At 43.8% G+C, this 19,827-nt stretch overlaps 1 protein-coding gene across 1 annotated transcript in view; it reads left to right on the forward strand.

The window, feature by feature from the left end:
- Window positions 1-2,705: 2,705 nt before the first annotated feature.
- sdk2a (sidekick cell adhesion molecule 2a) overlaps window positions 2,706-19,827 on the forward strand; it is a gene marked incomplete at its 3' end in the record, with an annotated part of 39,171 nt that continues 22,049 nt past the window's right edge. The window contains exons 1-16 of the mRNA XM_080511312.1: window positions 2,706-2,860; window positions 4,555-4,661; window positions 4,908-5,055; window positions 7,764-7,897; window positions 11,817-11,928; window positions 12,328-12,518; window positions 12,816-12,899; window positions 13,052-13,246; window positions 13,860-13,976; window positions 14,262-14,429; window positions 14,844-14,946; window positions 15,673-15,849; window positions 16,117-16,253; window positions 16,940-17,087; window positions 18,326-18,466; window positions 18,844-19,025. Coding sequence (XP_080367438.1) covers window positions 2,724-2,860; window positions 4,555-4,661; window positions 4,908-5,055; window positions 7,764-7,897; window positions 11,817-11,928; window positions 12,328-12,518; window positions 12,816-12,899; window positions 13,052-13,246; window positions 13,860-13,976; window positions 14,262-14,429; window positions 14,844-14,946; window positions 15,673-15,849; window positions 16,117-16,253; window positions 16,940-17,087; window positions 18,326-18,466; window positions 18,844-19,025 — 2,281 coding nt within the window. The 5' untranslated portion in view covers window positions 2,706-2,723. The remainder of the gene's footprint in view (window positions 2,861-4,554; window positions 4,662-4,907; window positions 5,056-7,763; window positions 7,898-11,816; window positions 11,929-12,327; window positions 12,519-12,815; window positions 12,900-13,051; window positions 13,247-13,859; window positions 13,977-14,261; window positions 14,430-14,843; window positions 14,947-15,672; window positions 15,850-16,116; window positions 16,254-16,939; window positions 17,088-18,325; window positions 18,467-18,843; window positions 19,026-19,827) is intronic.

Genomic DNA, 19,827 nt, shown 5'->3' on the forward strand with positions numbered 1-19,827 from the left:
CAGTTTCTGCCACAGGCCTACACATGTACCAGCGGGGTCTGACCTCAGTGTTTAACTGTGAGGATCAAAAGCACAGTGAAGCAGAGGAGAATCAGGGTCAGACAAGAGGTTCTCTGTTGGAAACTCATTAGATCTTAGAGGCCAGTGTGTAGCGGAATTGGTCCTGTCTTCTTTCAGCAGTAAGAACTGTTGGCGGGTCAATGGTCATTTAAGTTCTCACAGTTTCAGTTTCTAGATCACGTCAGTTGTGTGTAACACAGAGAGCCATCTTCTCTTTGCTATTGCATCACAGCATTGGATTTCACTTTTATGTGATGTTAATTAGTGATTTATCCCTCCACCTAGCTCACTTTGGTCGGGAAAGTATACTTTGCCAAAGCTGGAATTAATCACATGCCACAGATAGCAGGCATTCATGGATTTATAATTATAGTTTATTTGAAACATTTTTCTAAGCTTGAGATCCATGTGAACACATGAAAAGCACTGAAACATGTAACCGTGGTGGTGATTACAGGGCACTCAAATTGATGTTCTGTAATTTCACATCAGTAAGTTGGTATTCCGTCTATTCCTTGCTTCAGACAATCGATGTGTGAGTTCAGTTTTTTGCAGAAGCAGGTCTCTAATGGTGACTTGTTGATTGAGCTGCTCTGCTAAGTGCACATAGCCACTAAGCCCCCTGTACCAGCTCAAAGTGGTTGGTCACTGCCTATGGTGTGTTTGTTCATCCATAAGTGAATGTTTTGTGTGTGTGTGTGTGTGTGTGTGTGTGTGTGTGTGTGTGTGTGTGTGTGTGTGTGTGTGTGTGTGTGTGTGTGTGTGTGTGTGTGTGTGTGTGTGTGTGTGTGTGTGTGTGCGTGTGTGTGTGTGTGTGCGTGCGTGCGTGCGTGCGTGCGTGCGTGCGTGCGTGCGTGCACATGTCAAGTACAAATGCATTTACTACTGGATGGAATTACAGCAAAGCCACCACTCCAGCAGCCAGTGCCTGGGGAAAACAGGGATGGCTCCTCCATTTGGGCTCAGGCAAGGATCGGTTTTCTAACATCTGTTGGCTTTGACTGTGTTTGTTTTTGAGAAGTTCATGTTGAGGTGGTCGACTTGCCCAGGCCGTGGAGGGTTCTGTTGTCACGAACAAACAAAAAAAGTGTTTTGGGAAGCAAATGTGATGTCAGTTTTTATCCTGCTTTTATGCATGATGTGATAGAGATATTAAAAAAGTAGCAGTTCGATATTATGATGAGTAATGAAATGGCACTATGTGATTAGCCTCAAGGATGAGGTTCAAATCCAGGCCAGGGTCTTCTTTTATGAAATGTGCATGTCCTCCCAGCAATGATTTCATGAGCTTTGTCTTGGTGGTTGTGGATGATATGTATGTGGGTATGTATGTATGTGAGCCAGGTTGACTCGAAATTGGTGTGGATGTGTGTTTTATATCTGTATCTCTGTGTTGAACCTGGATCGACAGGCAGCCTGTTTAGGATGTATACTCAATCTCGATTAATAAAAGGGAATAGAAGGTGGATGGATGTCATGTACATATGCTGTGTGTCCTGATATGCTGGTGAAACACAGAAGTGCACAATCGCTCTTTTATTTACGACTTCAATCAGGTTCAATTTTCAGTATCTTCCCCTCTGCTCAGTGAGGTCACCCTCACATTCACCCACTTCCGCCACACCATCCTCTGCATTTACCACCATAAATCTGGAGTGTGAACTTGTGTACTGGTACGTAGAGCGAGGTGGGCACCAGTAATCAGCCATGAGAGTGACTCAGCTAGTGTGGTCGACGAAGAACCAGTTGTGCTTCAGGCTTTGGCAGCTTACTGCAGCTATTAATACAGACTTTAATTAGCCCGCCACAAACACTGGCACAATCGGCTCAGTGTCGCCCGTAGCTGGTGAGGCAGACAGATCAATAAGTCTGATCATGCCTTTTTCATCAGCTCAAATGAAAGCACTTTGTCTCCAAGCTCAGCCCTGGACCTTCACCTTAAAGGCTTTTTGTGGTTGCACTGGCTGTGTGCAGTGTTGCGGATGAGGCTTGTATAATCTGGCTGCATTAGGGAACTATAAAGATAAATGAAGGGAGGCACAGAGCATAACTCATCCTGTCAAAGAAGGAAGGTTTAAGACTGGGAAACTTTGTGTTTTCTAAAGCAGGCCCTACTACCCCTACCCCCCATGGCTTCCTAGTTTATCACCACTCTCTCTTCCCTTTTCCGCAAACATTTTTTCCCATCTGCTTTCTGTCCATTCCTGCTTCCATCTCTTCTCCGTCCTCATTCCTACCGTCTCTCATTTACTGATCTAGAGATGCTGTATGTTCATTTACACTTCTCCTGCTGCACAAATTGCTCCTTTACCTCTTTTCCAGCGTATTTCAATTTGAAATAAAGAGTAAGCTGCTTTTGCTTGAACAAGTTTCTCTATGTGATTTTTTTGGCAAGCTTTTCTGTTGACCTTCAAGTTCCCAATCAGCACAGAAGAAAAATGGAAATAGCTTGTTCTGAGTTCCCATTTTATTTTCTGTGAATTGCTGAAATTGTGTTGCGACTGCTCTCACAGAGTTTGGTGAATGGCTGCATCGCTGCCATTTTTTGCCAACAACTTCCTCTCTTTGTGTTTAGTCATCTTTTATTATTGGTCTTTTTATGCCCATCTCTATTTTTGCCTCTATTTCGTTTTCCAGTTGACGATGTCCCGCCATATTTTAAGATGGAGCCCCCTCCAGCCCAGGTCCACCTGGAGGGAAACCGCCTGGTACTAACCTGCATGGCCGAGGGCAGCTGGCCCCTTGAATTCAAATGGATCTACAATGGCACAGAGCTCACACGTTTCTCTCTGGAATACAGGTGAGTGGCTTCGCTTCAACAGAGAGTTCATTCTACCCATCAATTCTTTATTTATTTATTTATTTATTTTTATTCAACAAGTGTAATTGTCTTGCTGCATGAGGAAATTTTTGCAGCATTTAATTGTAACTAATAGCACAATTGCTCATTTTTATTCACATTCAAGACTAATTTTCATGTATTTATTCAGGGCTGATTTGGCTGCGTACAGTATCTCCCTTGAAACATAACATCTTGTGTTCAGGGGATTGTCAAATTTATTCCGATTTGTATCTCAGGCTGTATTCACCACTCCGAGATGATGTGAGCAAATAACTCGTTCTTTCCCTTCTCTCTTGCTGTTTGTTGAAACCATCATTGTTGCGCTAAAATCACACAGTGCATATTTTTCATCAACTCGAACATTGTGGGTGGGCTACTTTGCTCTGTGAGCAGTGAGATGCCGGTTCAGTAATCGTGGAGTTCTTCTAAAAAATTTATATTACGGATTTCTGCCTCTAAACATTTTTGCTGACAAATTCTACTGACAGCACATAGTGATGGCAAAAGAAGCCCTCAGCTGGTGCTAGCAAGGCCTCTGTGTGCATATGTGTGTATGCATCAGTGCGCCAATTTGTACATGTACAGTATACTCGTGTCCCAGCGTGCTTGAATATGTGTTGACGGGTCACGGTTTCATTCTTTAGTGAAACTCACTTTCTATCCAATTCTTGTCCCGTTTTCTCGACCCCACTCACGGTGTGACCAAAGCCCTCGACATGGACAGACACTCTCAGGTGTTGTTGTCTGATTGCTATCACTAAACCCCTTCTGCTCACACACACACACACACACACACACACACACACACACACACACACACACACACACACACACACACACACACACACACACACACACACACATACACACACACACACACACACACACACACACGCTCGCAAAAAACACACAACCCGTTCCCGGCCCTGGCATTTTTCCGCCCTCTGTCACTCCTTGTCTTTCCCGTTTCTCCCCCTCGTCTTCGCCTCTCGCTGTCTTTCCTTGGCGTTTGGCTTTGCTCTCACGTGGCTTAGTCTCTGGGTCTGCCTCGCAGGCCAGCCCTCTGCTTGTTATTCTTCACCAGCCCTGATCAAAGAGGAGAACTGGAATCCATTTAATCAGACCCCCCCCCCCCTCCCTTCTCTCCCCGCCATCCCTCCACCCCTCTACCCCTGAATTGCAGTGCAGGGGGGGAACATGGCCAGGGCAGACACCACACTCCTAAGTGGTTGTAGCAAACCAATTAAAAGAGACTACACTCGCGTGTTTTCAAGCTCATGTTTCAAATACACCTTTTAACATGAATGCGCATCCGGATGGTGTCGATTGGGACAGGGCCGTGGTCTCAGAACTCATTGAAACATACAACTCAGCTCCCTCTTGAAATAATAATATTTTTCTTCAGTTTACTATCTGGTTCTGGTTCAGTATGACGTCAGCACCAAACCAAACCACACTTGTCTTACTATTTTAGAACATGTATGGCTTGTAGCTAAGTAGAATGCCATTCAAGCTGCGTCTCAGGCACCCAGTGAAACATCTCAATTAATTTAGCATCTTGAGTGTGGGTGATAAAAGCGCCAAGATGACAAATGTTGCTGTCTGTCATGCTGATGTTGACTAATTGCACTTGTGTTGTGTGTGCCCATTAGGTACCTGATCCCCACGCTGGACCGAGCGCATGCCGGCCACTACCGCTGCATTGTGAGAAATAGAGTGGGAGCTATAATGCAGTGTAGCACTGAAGTGCAGGTTGCTTGTAAGTGCATTTTTTTTTTTTAATGCATCTCGTGTATTAACAGGAGGATGCTGTTTTTTCTTATTAGAGCCCCGTCTTGCTGAGTATGTGGATAAGTCACTTTGATTAAAAGAGCTTCACTACATGACATTAATAACACTTTCTCCTACTTATATATTATGTTGCTATGCATTTCAAAAAGAAATTCTTCAAGTTTTAATATATATTTTGGGGGGGATTCCTCTCTCCTTCTCACTTTTCTGTTAGATATGGGGGGTTTTGTGGAGGGTGAGAGATCTCAAACTGTATCCCAGGGCGAGGGTGCTCTTATCCATGCTCCACGGATACACAGCTTCCCCCGGCCTCAGATCACATGGTTCAGAGATGGGCGTAAGATTCCCTCAAGCAGTCGTATGTAAGTCTCCATTCATTCCTTTCTCTCTTGATTTGATTTGTTTTGGCCAAAACATGCGTGCATGTGTTCCTGTGCTCGCCTGAGCCGCCGTTTTCATATGTGAGCTGCTGGTGAATGCTGAGCTGCAGAAGCAGATTATCTTTCACTTCAGAGAACTCTTAAGAAGTTCAATACTGCTCACAGATTTTCTCCAATCCCCCTCCCCACACACCACGAGTGAAGTTGAGCAGAATAGTTGATGAACAGAATAGTTGAATGTTGGCGCAGGCCTTGTGTTCATCATTGAATCACCTCTCAGTGATAAAGCTTGTTATTATATCGCCCCTATTGACTTTGCAGGCGGAATGATTGAAGGGTAGAGATAGAGCAGGCAGCAGGGGAACCAATTAGACAAAATTGGACAAAAGGCCTCAATTCATGATATGTTTGACTGACAGCGCTCACCCCTGGGTGGATTTGTGTGGGAGGTTGCGAGTGTGTGCGTGTGAAAGTGGTAACAAACTGTGTGCGGCCATGTCGAGAGTTCAGCGGGTGACTGTATGTTCCCTGCTCTAAGTGTGAGCCTCTGTATTTGAAACTTCTTGTTTATTAGTTTGTTGGATTTGTGCCTATTCGAATATGTAGCTATTCCCGAGGAGACACTGTAAGGCCAATCACCTGAGATTAATTTTGCCATCCTGATAAATAGAGTAAGGCAGTCCACAGCCTTCAGAAACCTCCTCCTCATCTATTATTCATCAGCCAGCTCTAGCATGTCATAGTTGACATGAAAACTCTTACCCAGAGTTCTTGCTTGAACAATAGATTGGTACATGTATCCTCTGCCTGCAGGGCCTGAAAAGCCCAGAACATGCATTGAGGGATATTGTAAGAAAAATCTCAGGCTTTTCCATGATAGGTCGAGCAGTCTCAGAGCTGGTTGCTATGTTGCTGACTCTTATCAGAAGTGAAGCGTTGAAACTTTGCTCTGTGACAATGAGAGGTGCTGACAGGACACTCTGCATTTACCATTTCTTTGCTCGCTTTGTGTCAGGCCACATTGATATTCACAGGTGTGTGTGCATGTGTGTGTGTGTGTGTGTGCGTGCGTGCATGTGTGTACACAGTTTGTGTATTTGTATAAGAGTGTATGCAGCCTCAGCTCCTAATTGTCCAAGTGTGTGTGTGTGTGTGTGTGTGTGTGTGTGTGTGTGTGTGTGCGTGCGTGCGTGCGTGCGTGCGTGCGTGCGTGCGTGTGTGTGCGTGCGTGTGTGCATGTGTGTCTATCCTACAGCGATCAGGCAGATGCTGACAGATACGAAGAGCCTAATCTGGCTGTGTGCTTAACATCAGCTCTCATTTTCACAAACATGCTGGACCATCAGCCAAACTAACATTCACAACAGCAGCAGGAAAAAAATAATGAACCCTGAAATGGATAGCGTGAAGGTTATGACGCATCATGGCGAGCAAATACATTTCATTTGCATAAAATATCCACAATGATGCAAACACCTCAGAGCAGGGGTTTCCAACCTTTGTTCTAGAACCCACTTCAGGCCCCAAGGCTTTGCTTGAAAGCCAGAATAAGATATTTTCTACAATCCAGAGCAGACCTGTAGTATGTTGGTGGAAGTGAGTGTGTCTGCCAGTGTTTGGCTTCACTCTGTTTTCCTGAATCCAAGATTGGTATGAGGGGGGGGGGGTGTCTACAACCTTTTTTTGTGATCCATCAAAGAAAAAAGATTGCCTCAGAGCACTTTATAATTAGTCTGGCGAAATAATGGTGTGTTATTGTAGTGATTCCTCGACTTTTTCTTTTTTTTTTTTCCGAGAGCCATGCAGATTGCCTCTTTGACCTGATTTACAACAACAAACAGTGAAGCCAAACGCTCACAGACGTACAAAAAAGTCTCAAGACCCAAGTTTGGAAGACAGAGATGTAGAAATATATCTCTACTGGTGTTGTCCACATGTAGATGAGCTCTGGTCAGGACCTCACCTCTCACTAACCTCTCACAACTATATTTCAAATATGTTGATATCCTCAAGTCTTATCAACTGTGCCAAGCTTTCATCGAACCAATTAATCTGTCTTAATGTGTTCAGACAAATGCCAAACTGAGCAACGGAGCTTCCATGTACACAGAAGAGTCAGATTCACGGACAGTGTCTCTGAGTGAAAATCCACTTGGACACACAGCAGTTAACATGACACTGAGTTTTACAGTCAAGTGCTGTTCTAACAGATTAAAATAACTGGAGGATTTCTGAACTGTTCCTCTAAGACAGCGTGATCCATTGTGGATGGAAGTGCTCATAAAACTGTCTTTGTGAGCTTCTCTTCAGACATAATTTATGTGTATGTGTGTCAGTTTACCCTCAGGATTTATTGACTGTGCGAAACAACTATTCACTGGTTTAATGATTTGAGTGTGTCTGTGTGCTTGTTAACGTGTGCACACAAGCATACATGGGTCGGTGTGAGTTTGGGGACACATTTTTTTGTAATACACACCAGCCAACTGTGGATGTCTATTTAATTGGAAGCCAAATTGGTGAACCTCATTTGGTTTAACTGCATTCAACACGACCCGAAGCTGTTTGTGTCCTTCTCCGAGCGTGGCCGAGGTTAAGTGATGTGTTACGGGAGTTGGTGTACATTAATGTGGTGACCTTAAAATATGCTAAACTGCTCTGTGTGTTTGCGTGCATGAATATTTACTCAGTGCCATCACCCTGGACAACACGCTGGTCATCCTGTCCACCGTGGCCCCCGACGCAGGACGCTATTATGCTCAGGCGGTCAACGACAAGAATGGGGAAAACAAAACCAGTCAGCCTGTCGTCCTCACTGTGGAGAGTAAGTACTCCTGGAAACACGTGTGCACACACACACACACACACACACACACACACACACACACACACACACACACACACACACACACACACACACACACACACACACACACACACACACACACACACACACACACACACATGTTGAAGCTGCAGACCTCAACTCAGCTTCAGACTCTTTAAATCACCAGTAGACTGCATTAATAGGTAGTTGTACATTGACATATAATTAAAGATGTAATTAAAAAAAAGTTTTATGTCTCTCAGTTAAACAGCTGCACAACAGGTGTCTCAGACAAGACCATATAAAAAACACAGATAGCGCCCTCTACTGGTGGGTGTCATTGATCGTGTTGCTTCCTCTCTCTGATCAACACACAATGACGGCCATTATCGGCACCATCAGAGTTCTGCAGATGTTCTGCAGTCCTTTTCTCACCTCTACTTTTAGCATGGAAGTTATCGCCTTGTGTTGTGTTTCAGGTGGAGGTCCAGCAGCACCTCTCAGACTGGATGTACAGGCCCGTAAAGGGGACCTTCAGTTTAATTGCTCCTCACAAAAAAAAACTGATTTATGAAAAGGACACAGAGAAAACAGGGAATAATTAAATATACACACATAGACAGGTATACACACACACTGACACACACACACACACACACATATCAGATCAGAAGGCTATAAATAGAGCATGTACACAACTTTACAGACAGTTTGACATTGCTGGTACATGCCAGGTTGTGCACCAAACATTTCCACCTATCGTCACCTTGGTAGATCCAAACAAAGTCACAAATGTTTGAACCTCGTCTAATGGACTTTTACTGAACTTATTTATTGGACCAAACAATCGATGATATCTGAAAATGTATCTCCTTTTTGTATCCGAGGACAAAATTTACAAGAACACATTATATCACACACTGCAATAATGAATCATTCATTTTGAATCTGTTGTGATTTGTAGTATTTAGCCATTGGGGAATGTAACTACTGTGTGAAGATTTTAACCTGCTTACATGTTGAGCAGCTTATTTTTAATATCCGCTTCCTTCTCGCTCCAGCATCTACACATCACATCTTTAATGCAGTGTTTGCAATTCAGTGCTCAATACGCATGACACAGCAATCTGCCGGGACCAGATATCACTGCATATCACCAAATCTGACCTTGCATATCACACAATTGTCTTGCGCATCTGCAAGTCAATAAGGTTTTTACAGCCGTATTTGTTCATTTTAGCAGTTCTGTTGAGAAAAAGATGGAAAAAAAGAAAACATAATGCAGTAAAGGGAGCATCTTATTCCCAAGACAGCATACAAATGAGACGGAGCTGAGCGCAACAGTAAAAAGCCTTCTGACGCTGGCTAATGCTTCCAGGAGGCAGACATGTTGATGTGTTGTTTTATGCTTTAGAGTGTGAAATATACTACAGTTGACTTGAGCTGACGATAGCTTTTGGATAGCCAGATGTAAATAATATGGTGACATTAGTAGCGAGAATTTGCTATGCAGGTCGCCACGTTGTTTGTTATTTCCATTTAATTAGAAGATTACACACTTGAGGTACTCTCAACATTGGGAGTTTATGAACTGCAATACATTAATTAGTCTGCTGATGTCTTTTGGAAAAAAACAAAATGAGTTCTTTGATATATCCGATGCGTTCCCAATTCTTTGCTGTTGTTAGCACACATATCTTCAGACATCCATCTTCTGTACCTGTTTATTCCACGGGGGGGGGGGGTCACACTTGAACTGCGAAGGCTGTCAGTCTATCACATGGTAAATACACAGAGACAGACAATCACACGCTCTCACATATATGACATACAAGCGAATTAGGATCACCAATCCACCTCATGCACATCTTTTAGCCTGTGGAAGAAAATTGAGAAACCTGGAATGAACCCAGTGGGACAACATGCAAATATCACTCAGAAATGTCCCCAATTTCAGTTCACATGCATAGTTCTGAAAATCAAGGAAGTAAAAAACTCTTTACTTTATTTATACAGCTTTAAAATAATTGTTTTGAAATGTACTAACCAAAAAAGAAAAGGGATATAACATATAATCATATATTCCAAACGAGTGGGCTCAGAAAGTAAATGTAGTCTTCTTCTTAGTTTGCCCGGTGGAAGATTATTAGTAGTGATGTTTGAGTCATTCGCCCTTCATTAATCATTTCTTTCTTTCTTCTTTTTCTCATTTACTTCTCCTCTAAATGCTACAGAAACTCAGAGACCATAAGACCCAGAGCAATCAAACTTTCCACAAATCTCACAAGTTAATTAGGCCCCAAAAATACATAGATCAGCCAAATCTTGTAATCTTACGTTTTAGTCAATAACTTCTGACCGAAGTGATTTGGATTTTTCCTCATAAATCCCACGGACTAAGGCAAATCATTGCAACGTGTTTAATTGCTTCTTTTGCGCCGGTTTTAGTTTTCTCATGACTTGGCTAGAAGCTGCTCGGCATGAATATATCGGTCTTCAGTGTGTGTGTGATTGATGATAGTCTAATCAATACCTTGAAGATGATGCTTAATGCTTTAATGGGGAAATCTCGAATGCTCCTCAGCTCCTGTTCAACTGCAGTTATCACAACATATTCTAATTTAATTGTCAATCAGCTGATAGATCATCCACCTCCACTTTTATAATTATTTTCTGGATTTCATGATTCTTTAATAGCACAGTAGAAATAAGCATATATTTTATTATTCAGCTCCGTCTCTGACACAAATGTCTCACTTCACTTTTTTTTTTTTTGCCCCCACCAAATCATGACAGCTAATTTTTGGGTCACTCACTTTTATACTCCCTCTGCTGCCATAACGAATTACAATCAAAGCAAACTTCAGTTTGTGTTGGAATATGCTTTAGGGTTAATGAATGTTTTAATTTGAAATGTTAAATGCATTCTGGATAAGTGCCAGCAAAATGTCAACATCAACAGCATGTACATTTCATTTGTCTTTTGCCTTATCCCTCGCTGCGGTGTGCTGCAAACATGCACAACTGCATCAACGGATGGTATCTGGATCAGCAAAGTATCTGTTGAGAGCATTTGCACTCAAGGCTGTTGTTTATTATTAATTTTCATAAAAAGGAATTCATGCTTAGAAAAACGTAAGAATATTTTCCAATAGTCCCAATAGCTTTCTGAAGGTCTACTCCTGTCTTGAGACACTTTGTAGAGTACGCTCAACCATACAACTGTTGACATTATCCCCAAAAAACAAAATTAAACAATAGCAATAATGAAGAAATGCCATTAACATGGACCGGCCCTGAAAGCTAGCTCACAAGAGCCCACACAACCACTCATCGACACAATCCGTGCATGCAACACACCGTAAACGTGCAATCACTCAAGCACATACAAGTTCACAGGCTCCAACCCGTACTCCAGGGAGGTAGGGGGAAAATGAGATCAGATTCAGAGAGAGATCACTGATTGAGGGCAGTGAATCGATGGTTGGCTGGAGGCTCCGTGAAACCAGTGAGTGATGGTGCTGCATTTAATCGCTTTCTGTGTTTGTCTCAATTATGTTACATAATGGCTTCTAACACCTGGGCTAACACCGTGCTCAAGAAAATGCTGTGTGCACTAGAAAAGGGATCTAAAGTAAAGACAGGGACGTTAATAGTGAGGTGATAGCACGCTGGCTACCTGCTGGTGATAGTGACAGATTGTCAGTCTCCGTGTGAGGATCTAGTCGTGCTCAGCCGGCTGCGTCAGGCAGATGCACCGGTTTAATCTCTGTGCCGTGCAGTCCAAAGGTTTCCCTCACTTTTTTCTCTGTGTATGTGTTTTTTGTGTGTGTGTGTGTGTGTGTGTGTGTGTGTGTGTGTGTGTGTGTGTGTGTGTGTGTGTGTGTGTGTGTGTGTGTGTGTGTGTGTTTGATAGATGTTGGGGGACCTGCAGACCCCATTGCCCCCTCCATCATCATCTCCCCGAAGAACACCAGTGTAACAGTGGGAAGAAACGAAGCCATCATGGAGTGTGTTGCCAACGCGAGGTAAATGTTGAGACAACGAAGACACACAGACAGACTTTCACACGTCATCAACACATCACCTTCTCTCACCTCCTCATCTGATATTTTGTCATTTAAATGAGTCCCTAAATCTTTTGTTTGAACGTGATAGAAAAGTGTTTTTTGTTTTTTTTTGGCTTTTCTCATTTCGTACCTTTCCACCATTCTTCCCTTTGATTCAAGGCTTCACTCTGTTCTCTCGTTCTCACACCATCCCAGTCCTGAATTCTGACTATTATCTCCAATTCAAAGACTTAATCAGACTGACAGATGTATCCCGTTGCTCTCTCAATGCTCCCTAACCTTGAAACAGAATATAAATCTGTATTAAAAACCAGCACGCCCTGTTACTTCTTTCTGCTTTTTATCTTTCTCTCCCAGACCTCTTGTCAAAATGAGTATCACTTGGAGGAAAGATGGGGTGGTGGTCAACACGGGGATTCGAGATTTCGGTCGAAGATTGGTCATCAGTTTGCCTGCAGTGAGTGATAGTGGATACTACGAGTGCGAGGCGTCCCTCCGCAGCAGCAGCGTCCCCTCAGTCACTGCTGGGGCGTACCTGCACGTCCTTGGTAAATAACCCAACAGTTCACTTTTTAACGTAACGCAAAACTTTTGAAAATAAATCATCCAAACTTCGCCTCGATCTGGCCTTCATGTTGTGAGGGAATTTTTAAAGGGGGAGGTTTTTTGTAGCTGTATTATATTTCCGTAATTGCTCTGATGTTGTCATCTTGAGTGCTAAAATTGCTTATTTTCTACAGAAGGGTCAAGATAAAAAGCATGAGGGTGTTTTTTTTTTTTTCCCCGAGTTGTTTTTAAACCCTCTAATGGAGCATTGATTTGTATGTTTTTCTTTCTCAAAACAGAATATCCTCTATTTGTCAAAGAGCCACCGAGTCACATCAGTGCAGAAATGGAGAAGGTGGTGGATATCCCCTGTCAGGCACGAGGTTAGCTGTGTTTGGGTTTTACTTTGTTGTCCTTTTCTTTTCTTTTTTTTGTCTGTATTGCTGCATTTGTGATAAGAATTGTGATTAAAGGAGAGCAATGGGAACTAAAGGGTCACAGTGACAAGGCAAAACATCCTCTCTTCCATCTGCAGGCACTCCACAGCCAGACATAGTGTGGTATAAAGACGCAGTGCCCATCAGCCCGGTGAAGATCCCCAGGTACAGGGTGTTGGTGGGAGGGAGCCTGCAGATCAACGGCCTCCTTCCAGACGACACGGGGATGTTTCAGTGCTTTGCCCGCAATCTAGCAGGCGAGATCCAGACAAACACCTACCTAGCTGTTACGAGTACGTCCCCTTGGAATTTTCCTAAGCTATGCACGTGTCTCGTGTTTAATTCCGCTTGTCTTCCCCTTCTCTGTTCATTTCTTTTCTTTATTCCTAAATCCGCTCCTCTATTCTCATTTGTAATCCTCTTTTGCCCACCCCACCCCCCTCCCCGTCTCTCTTTTTCTTCCCTCCCACACCCATCTATCTATATATCGCTTTGCAGTGACAGATTTGTCACCTTGGATGCTCGGGCAATTATTGGCTATTTTTGAATCAGAGGCTGAGCACAAGAAGCACAAATGGAGGCGCCTTGTCAGATTCTCAGAGATGTCTCTGAGAATGAGACCTGACAGCTGCCCCTTTTGTCAAGTCTATTAAGCTCTCTGCTGCTGTCTGCTTTATTAGGGAGAAATCTGTTTATGTCCCTCATTATCACCTCTGTCTCACCTAATTTTGTTTGAATGTATGCGTGTGTGTCTGCGTGTGTGTGTGTGTGTGTGTGTGTGTGTGTGTGTGTGTGTGTGTGTGTGTGTGTGTGTGTGTGTGTGTGTGTGTGTGTGTGTGTGTGTGTGTGTGTGTGTGTGTGTGTGTGTGTGTGTGTGCGTGTGTGTGGCTGAAACCCCCTCCGCAGGTATAGCTCCCAACATCACCGCCGGCCCCGCTGACAGCGCCGTGATTGACAGCATGTCAGTCATTCTGCATTGTGAGACCTCAGGAGCTCCACGGCCAGCCATCACCTGGCAGAAAGGTGCGTGGGCTAACAGCATGGGATTCCAGGAAGGTGGCATAAAAGTGGGGGTCATTATTCCTCATTTTCAGATGCCAAAGTTAGACAAGTGCTGAAGAAAAGATTCAGAATATGAATTCCCTCCAAACATGCCTTACTTCTTTACTTTTGCTCCACCACTTTCCCTGGTGTTTGTTTACCCTGACATTTATCCAATACCCTAATCTCTCTTTTTGTTACCCACGTCCTCCCTTTTTTTCTTGTCCTCCATCCAAAACCATCAATCACTCCCGCCCTTCCCTGTAGGTGAACGTGTCTTGGCCAGTGGCTCAGTCCAGCTGCCCAGGTTCACCCTGCTGGAGTCGGGCAGCTTGCTAATCAGCCCCTCCCACCTATCTGATGCTGGAACCTACACATGCATGGCCAGTAACTCCAGGGGCATCGATGAGGCCTCGGCTGACCTCGTGGTCTGGGGTGAGCAGAACGGAAATCGGACAATCTCTGCATCTCATTTGTATTCTGAGGATCTATTTGCAGATCCTTGTTTTCTCATTTTCTACCAACGCTCGTATAATACCACAAACTAGTCTGACCCTTTGAAAAATGCATTAAAACAAAAAGAAGAAAAATCATTCTTTAATCCACAACTTGTTCACTTGTTTAAGCAGTATGTTCCTGGGGGTCATTGACAAGATGTTCTGACTATGCTGTTTAGATATGCACTAATTTTCTGAATACATTTACATGGGTTCGCCTTGAAAGGCTTGTAAAATACTCCACTCACTGTAAATGTTGGATGATTTGCTCTGTTTTGAATCACATCGAGCAGTGAAATATGAAACCGTGTTCAAACGCTCTCTAAATAACCGCACGTGGGTCTTTTCACAGCCCGCACTCGAATTACTAAGGCTCCTCAAGATCAGAGCGTTATTAAAGGGACCAAAGCTGTTATGACCTGCGGAGTGACCCACGATCCCAGTGTCACTGTCAGGTAATGCGAAGGGTTTCTGCTCCTTTTCAGTCACATACAATCAATGATGTCTGGCATCACTGTTTTTCTTATTTCAGCCGCAGCCTGGTAAACAAGCCCGGGTATCAGTGTCGTACTTAATTAGTTCATGAAAACTGCAAGAGATGTTGTAATGTTTATCCACCCTCAGAAGGCCTCCTATGGGAAAGTTCTTAAACTCTGAGAGTCAGATTGAGGAATTAGTCCACAGCATTTCTGTACACTTCAGACGGTCTTGAGCATGATGGAGTGTGTGTACGTGTGTGCGTCTGTCTCCGAGGGACCAGAAAGATGTCTGTGGAGCCCCGAGATTAGAGTACATGTCACCTGTGGGCCTCCAACACTGATCAGATTGTGGGGTAAACAGATGAATATGTAAACAGAGTAATAACTTGAGACGGAGCCTTTAATTAAACGCAACACAGAGGAGATTAGCTGGAAAGCCCAAATAGTCGCAATTAATCACAGGAAGCTCCTCCTATGTGTCTGCCTACGTGCATACATGGAGGAATGGTTCTCCACTCTACGTGTTACAGGGAATATAAATGCTTTTGCTATCAGCTTCACAATGCTTTTCATCAGCATCAGCAAACTCCTGTGTCTGGCATTTGAACTGATACAAGGCAAACAAATTTACTGTCACAACACTGTCAAGTGTTTTAAAGTGTGAACGTGTGTGTGTGTGTCTGCTCATGTAAATACCTCCAGGTATGTGTGGGAGAAGAGCGGTTCTGTGATTGACGTGAACACGTCTCCCCGTCTGCGTCTGGATCCCGACGGGACCCTGCACATCTCCCAGACGTGGTCGGGCGACATCGGTACATACACCTGCAGGGTGACATCAGTGGGTGGCAACGACTCTCGCAGCGCCCACCTCAGAGTCAGGTCTGCATATTTGCCTCATGTCTCCCTCTTCTTATCTCTCCGCCTGTATTTTTTGCCTCTTATTTACGTCTGACCAGGACATGATGGATAGATGTTTTCCTCACTGTCCTGGTTTATCACCGCTCTCCTCTCTAATCCATCAAACACCTCTAATATTTGCAGTGTGAGGCTCCTGGTTTGGCTGTTAAATCCTGTTATTTGCAGCCTCTCTTGTCTGATTCTATTTCTCTTCATCCCTCACTCTCTTGCTCGCATATGCACATAAAGGCAACTGCCCCATGCGCCAGAAAACCCAGTGGCAATTCTGAGCACCTCAGAGAGGAGGGCCATCAACCTGACGTGGGCCCAGGCCTTTGATGGCAACAGCCCCCTGATCCGCTACATCCTGGAGGTCTCGGAGAACAGTGAGTTTTTCTTGGTTTCAGCTCCACTGTCACTGTTACCAGCACACAATTCTAGCTCTTTTATTGCTTCTTGTTAGTAATTTTGAGGGCAATATCGCTGCTTTCCACTCCTGGGATGCACTAATTTGGTACCTCTCCTATTTTATTACATTTCCATCGTGTCCCTTAAATTGGCAGTTGCATCCTTTCATACCTTCTTCAATCAATATGTCTCAATTTCCTCACCTGTGTGCTACTTTACAAACAATCAGGGGAGACAAATTGTGTTGATGTCCAATGCTCTTATCTTCCGTTCACTTGATAAAATCAAAGAAATTGGGATGCTCTCACCCATAAAGACTAAATTGTTCAACCATTTCTCTTCGAAGCTCAGGCTAACTGAGAAGATGACAACTCATTAAAGGGAGAATGAATCTGAGGATGCAGATGGGATCTGGGTTTTAGATAATTGAATTGCAATCTGATATTTTGGGAGAGTATATACAAAATAAATGACTTGTTTTTTATCGGTGGCTGCAATAATATTACTGAAAGTGAAACAGCCGTGTGCAATCATAGTTAGAAATAACAATGAATTTAAATTAGAGTTAGCTGAGGAGATTATTGTTCCGGAATAAATGCGGCCACACAAGGTCATTTACTGCTCGCTATTGCTCACAACTCTATTTGCGTCTTCTCTGTCTTAGATGCCCCGTGGACGGTTCTGCTGGCCAACATTGAGCCAGACTCTAATGGGGTTACCGTTGGTGGCCTCATCCCGGCACGCTCGTACCAGTTCCGGCTGTGTGCCGTCAACGACGTGGGCAGAGGCCAGTTCAGCAAAGAGACTGACCGGTGGGTGCTGCTGTGCCTTCGCTGAACTATGTAGACTATGCAACTTAAGTGTGTACACTGGTCACAGGAAAAAAATCATTGCACTTTGAGGGCTTTTGTTGTTCAGGAACAGCCTGTTCTCCCACCCCTCATCTTGGCAGTTCAATAGAAAATCCTGTGATTATTTCCTGTAAGTCCACTTTTTGGTCTTGGCTCCTGTGGGAGTGAGCAAGAGATGAGCCGGCTTCGGGATGGGCCTTTTCAAGATAAAACTGTGAATGAGCTAAAATTGTGCTTTGTGAAGACTTGATGGGTGCACTGACCCAGCTTCATCTCTCTCCCTCCTATTAACTGCCTTTGCTGTACTTCACGGCAAAATGCGGGGAAGCTTGAAAGAGGCAAAGCTCAACACAGACTCAAATCTCGAGTGAATTTTCCTGACTAGCAAGAAGAAACATTCATAATTATACAAGTGCACACCCTCCTCCCCATACACGCTCACACACAGAGATGCATTTTTGGCTCATCACGATTCACCTGTGCACATCACTGTCTGACCTTGTCTGCATCAACACAACTGATTTATTTCTTCTACACCTGCAGCAAGGAACTCCTTCAAACTGAATGCCACTACCCATCATACATGTTTTTTGTTTGGGTTTTTTTCTGCCTCACATTCATTCACAGGGCTGTATTCCTATGTGGATCTGCCCAGACAAGAGAGCACCACAGGAGGGTGACTGAGCGTCAGTGAGTGCAGGGCTTTTCTGAGGCGTCTCTCCGGCACACCTCTTTGATCCTAAACACTCTGCTTTATCTCCTCCAGAGCAGTGCTCCGGTGCACTGGGAAGAAATCAAGATGTCATCTTAAATTGACTTAAGGGAAAAGTCTGCCTGGATCTCTCCTTCTTGTTCTTTTATATCTTTCTCTTACTCACACTGTCTCTCCATTGTGCTGCTCCATTTTCACCAAGGCCTCTTTGATCTTTTTTTTCACGCCACAGCAAGCTGTCCCTCTGTGGACAGCATTATAGAGAATATGTTTTGGACAAAGACGCAGTCACACTCGACCCGGCGTTCCTTTATGGTGTTCTAAAAAAAAAGAAAAAGAAAAATACAAAAACCCGTCTTTATAATGATTTGATGTCTATGATGAAATTGGATGGAAATATGCAGAAACCCCAGATAATTAATGCATGGCTCCACTTTTTGTCTCCTCGTTCACCTCTCTTCTCCCTTTTCCTCCTGTTCTGCTGCAGACTGACTCTTCCCGAAGAGCCTCCCAGCGCCCCACCTCAGACAGTCATCGCAAGTGGCCGCACCAATCAGTCCATCATGATCCAGTGGCAGCCTCCCCCAGAGAGCCATCAGAACGGTCCACTACAGGGCTACATCATCAGGTAAGAAGACCGTGACAACCTGCCTATTTTTTTTTTCACCTCCAAAACTGTGTGCCTGTCTACAACAGTGCCATTCAGATGTGGGAATAAGTGCTATGTCAGCACCTTTTCTTCCCCTCCATTTCCCCCCATACTAGCGTACCGCTGTTGTAGAATAATTGGTGCCAATTAAATACTTTCCTCACCGTTCATCTGTTGTCACTTCTCGTCTTGTAACCATTTTTTAATACTGCTTTTTATGGGTTCTCTTCCGGCACCCCTCTCCCTCACTGTCGTCCCCTAATATATATTTACATGGTTTTCTATCTTTGCTTCGCCCTGTCTGTCTATCTGTCTTTCACTTCCTCTGCCAATGAAAATATTCCCTTTGCTCCCAGGTACTGTTTGTCAGGGCTTCCAGTCGATTGTCAGATGAAGAACATCACCAACCCAGACCAGACCAGTCTCATCCTGGAGGAACTCATCATCTGGACCAACTATGAGATCGAGGTGGCAGCGTACAATGGAGCCGGCAGGGGCACCTACAGCCACAAAGTCACCGAGTGGACTCTGCAAGGAGGTGGGAGCGATACACTGCCTCTGTGTTGCACTGTAGATTATTGGAATCCTTCTCATAAGCCAAAATACATTATGTGATTTGTGATACTCGGATTGTAATTTGTGATAAAAGCAGAAGGGGGAAAAGTTTGCTGCAAGGTGAATCAGTGAATTAAATCAAGTTTAAAAAGGAAGTAATACACAGATTGTAGTTCAAAGGAATGTAATCAGCCGATTGTAATGCACACATCATTCTAAATAAATGCAATATCGAAAATCCCAAATTCAAACTAAATGTTTTAGTTGGTGAGAGGACGATAGTGGCGATCTTTTAACTGTTGATGTTTAAGAGGTGACAGCTCTGCTTTTACTTAGGTTTCAGAGTACATTTATTTGACCTTCTTTGGTCTGCTGGTGAAGTAGCTTTAATCACTTTCGTAGGGGAGATACATTTGACACCCACCCTGCGGCAAAAGTAGCTCAGCAGAAAGAGGAAAACATAGACCAAAGAGAAAGACATTGCCTCAACAGAGCATATCCCATCCTGGTGATTTCGATCTGATAACAATTAAAAGATGGTATCGATAATACTGATGCTTTGTTTAAAACCTACTATCAAAGGAAGGAGCTCAAATGGAGGTTAATCCAAATTGTATTGATGAAATGACACTAGGACTGTTCTTTGTAATTCCTATTCAACATAATTCACAAGAAATGTCCACTCATCCGTCTTCTATACCACTTCAGCCTGTGCAGGGTCGCAGGGCGCTGGAGTCAATCCCAGCTGACTATATGTGTGAGGGAGGGATACACCCTGCCCGGGT

Source organism: Blennius ocellaris, assembly GCF_963422515.1.
Source record: "Blennius ocellaris genome assembly, chromosome: 16".
Lineage (NCBI taxonomy): Eukaryota > Metazoa > Chordata > Actinopteri > Blenniiformes > Blenniidae > Blennius > Blennius ocellaris.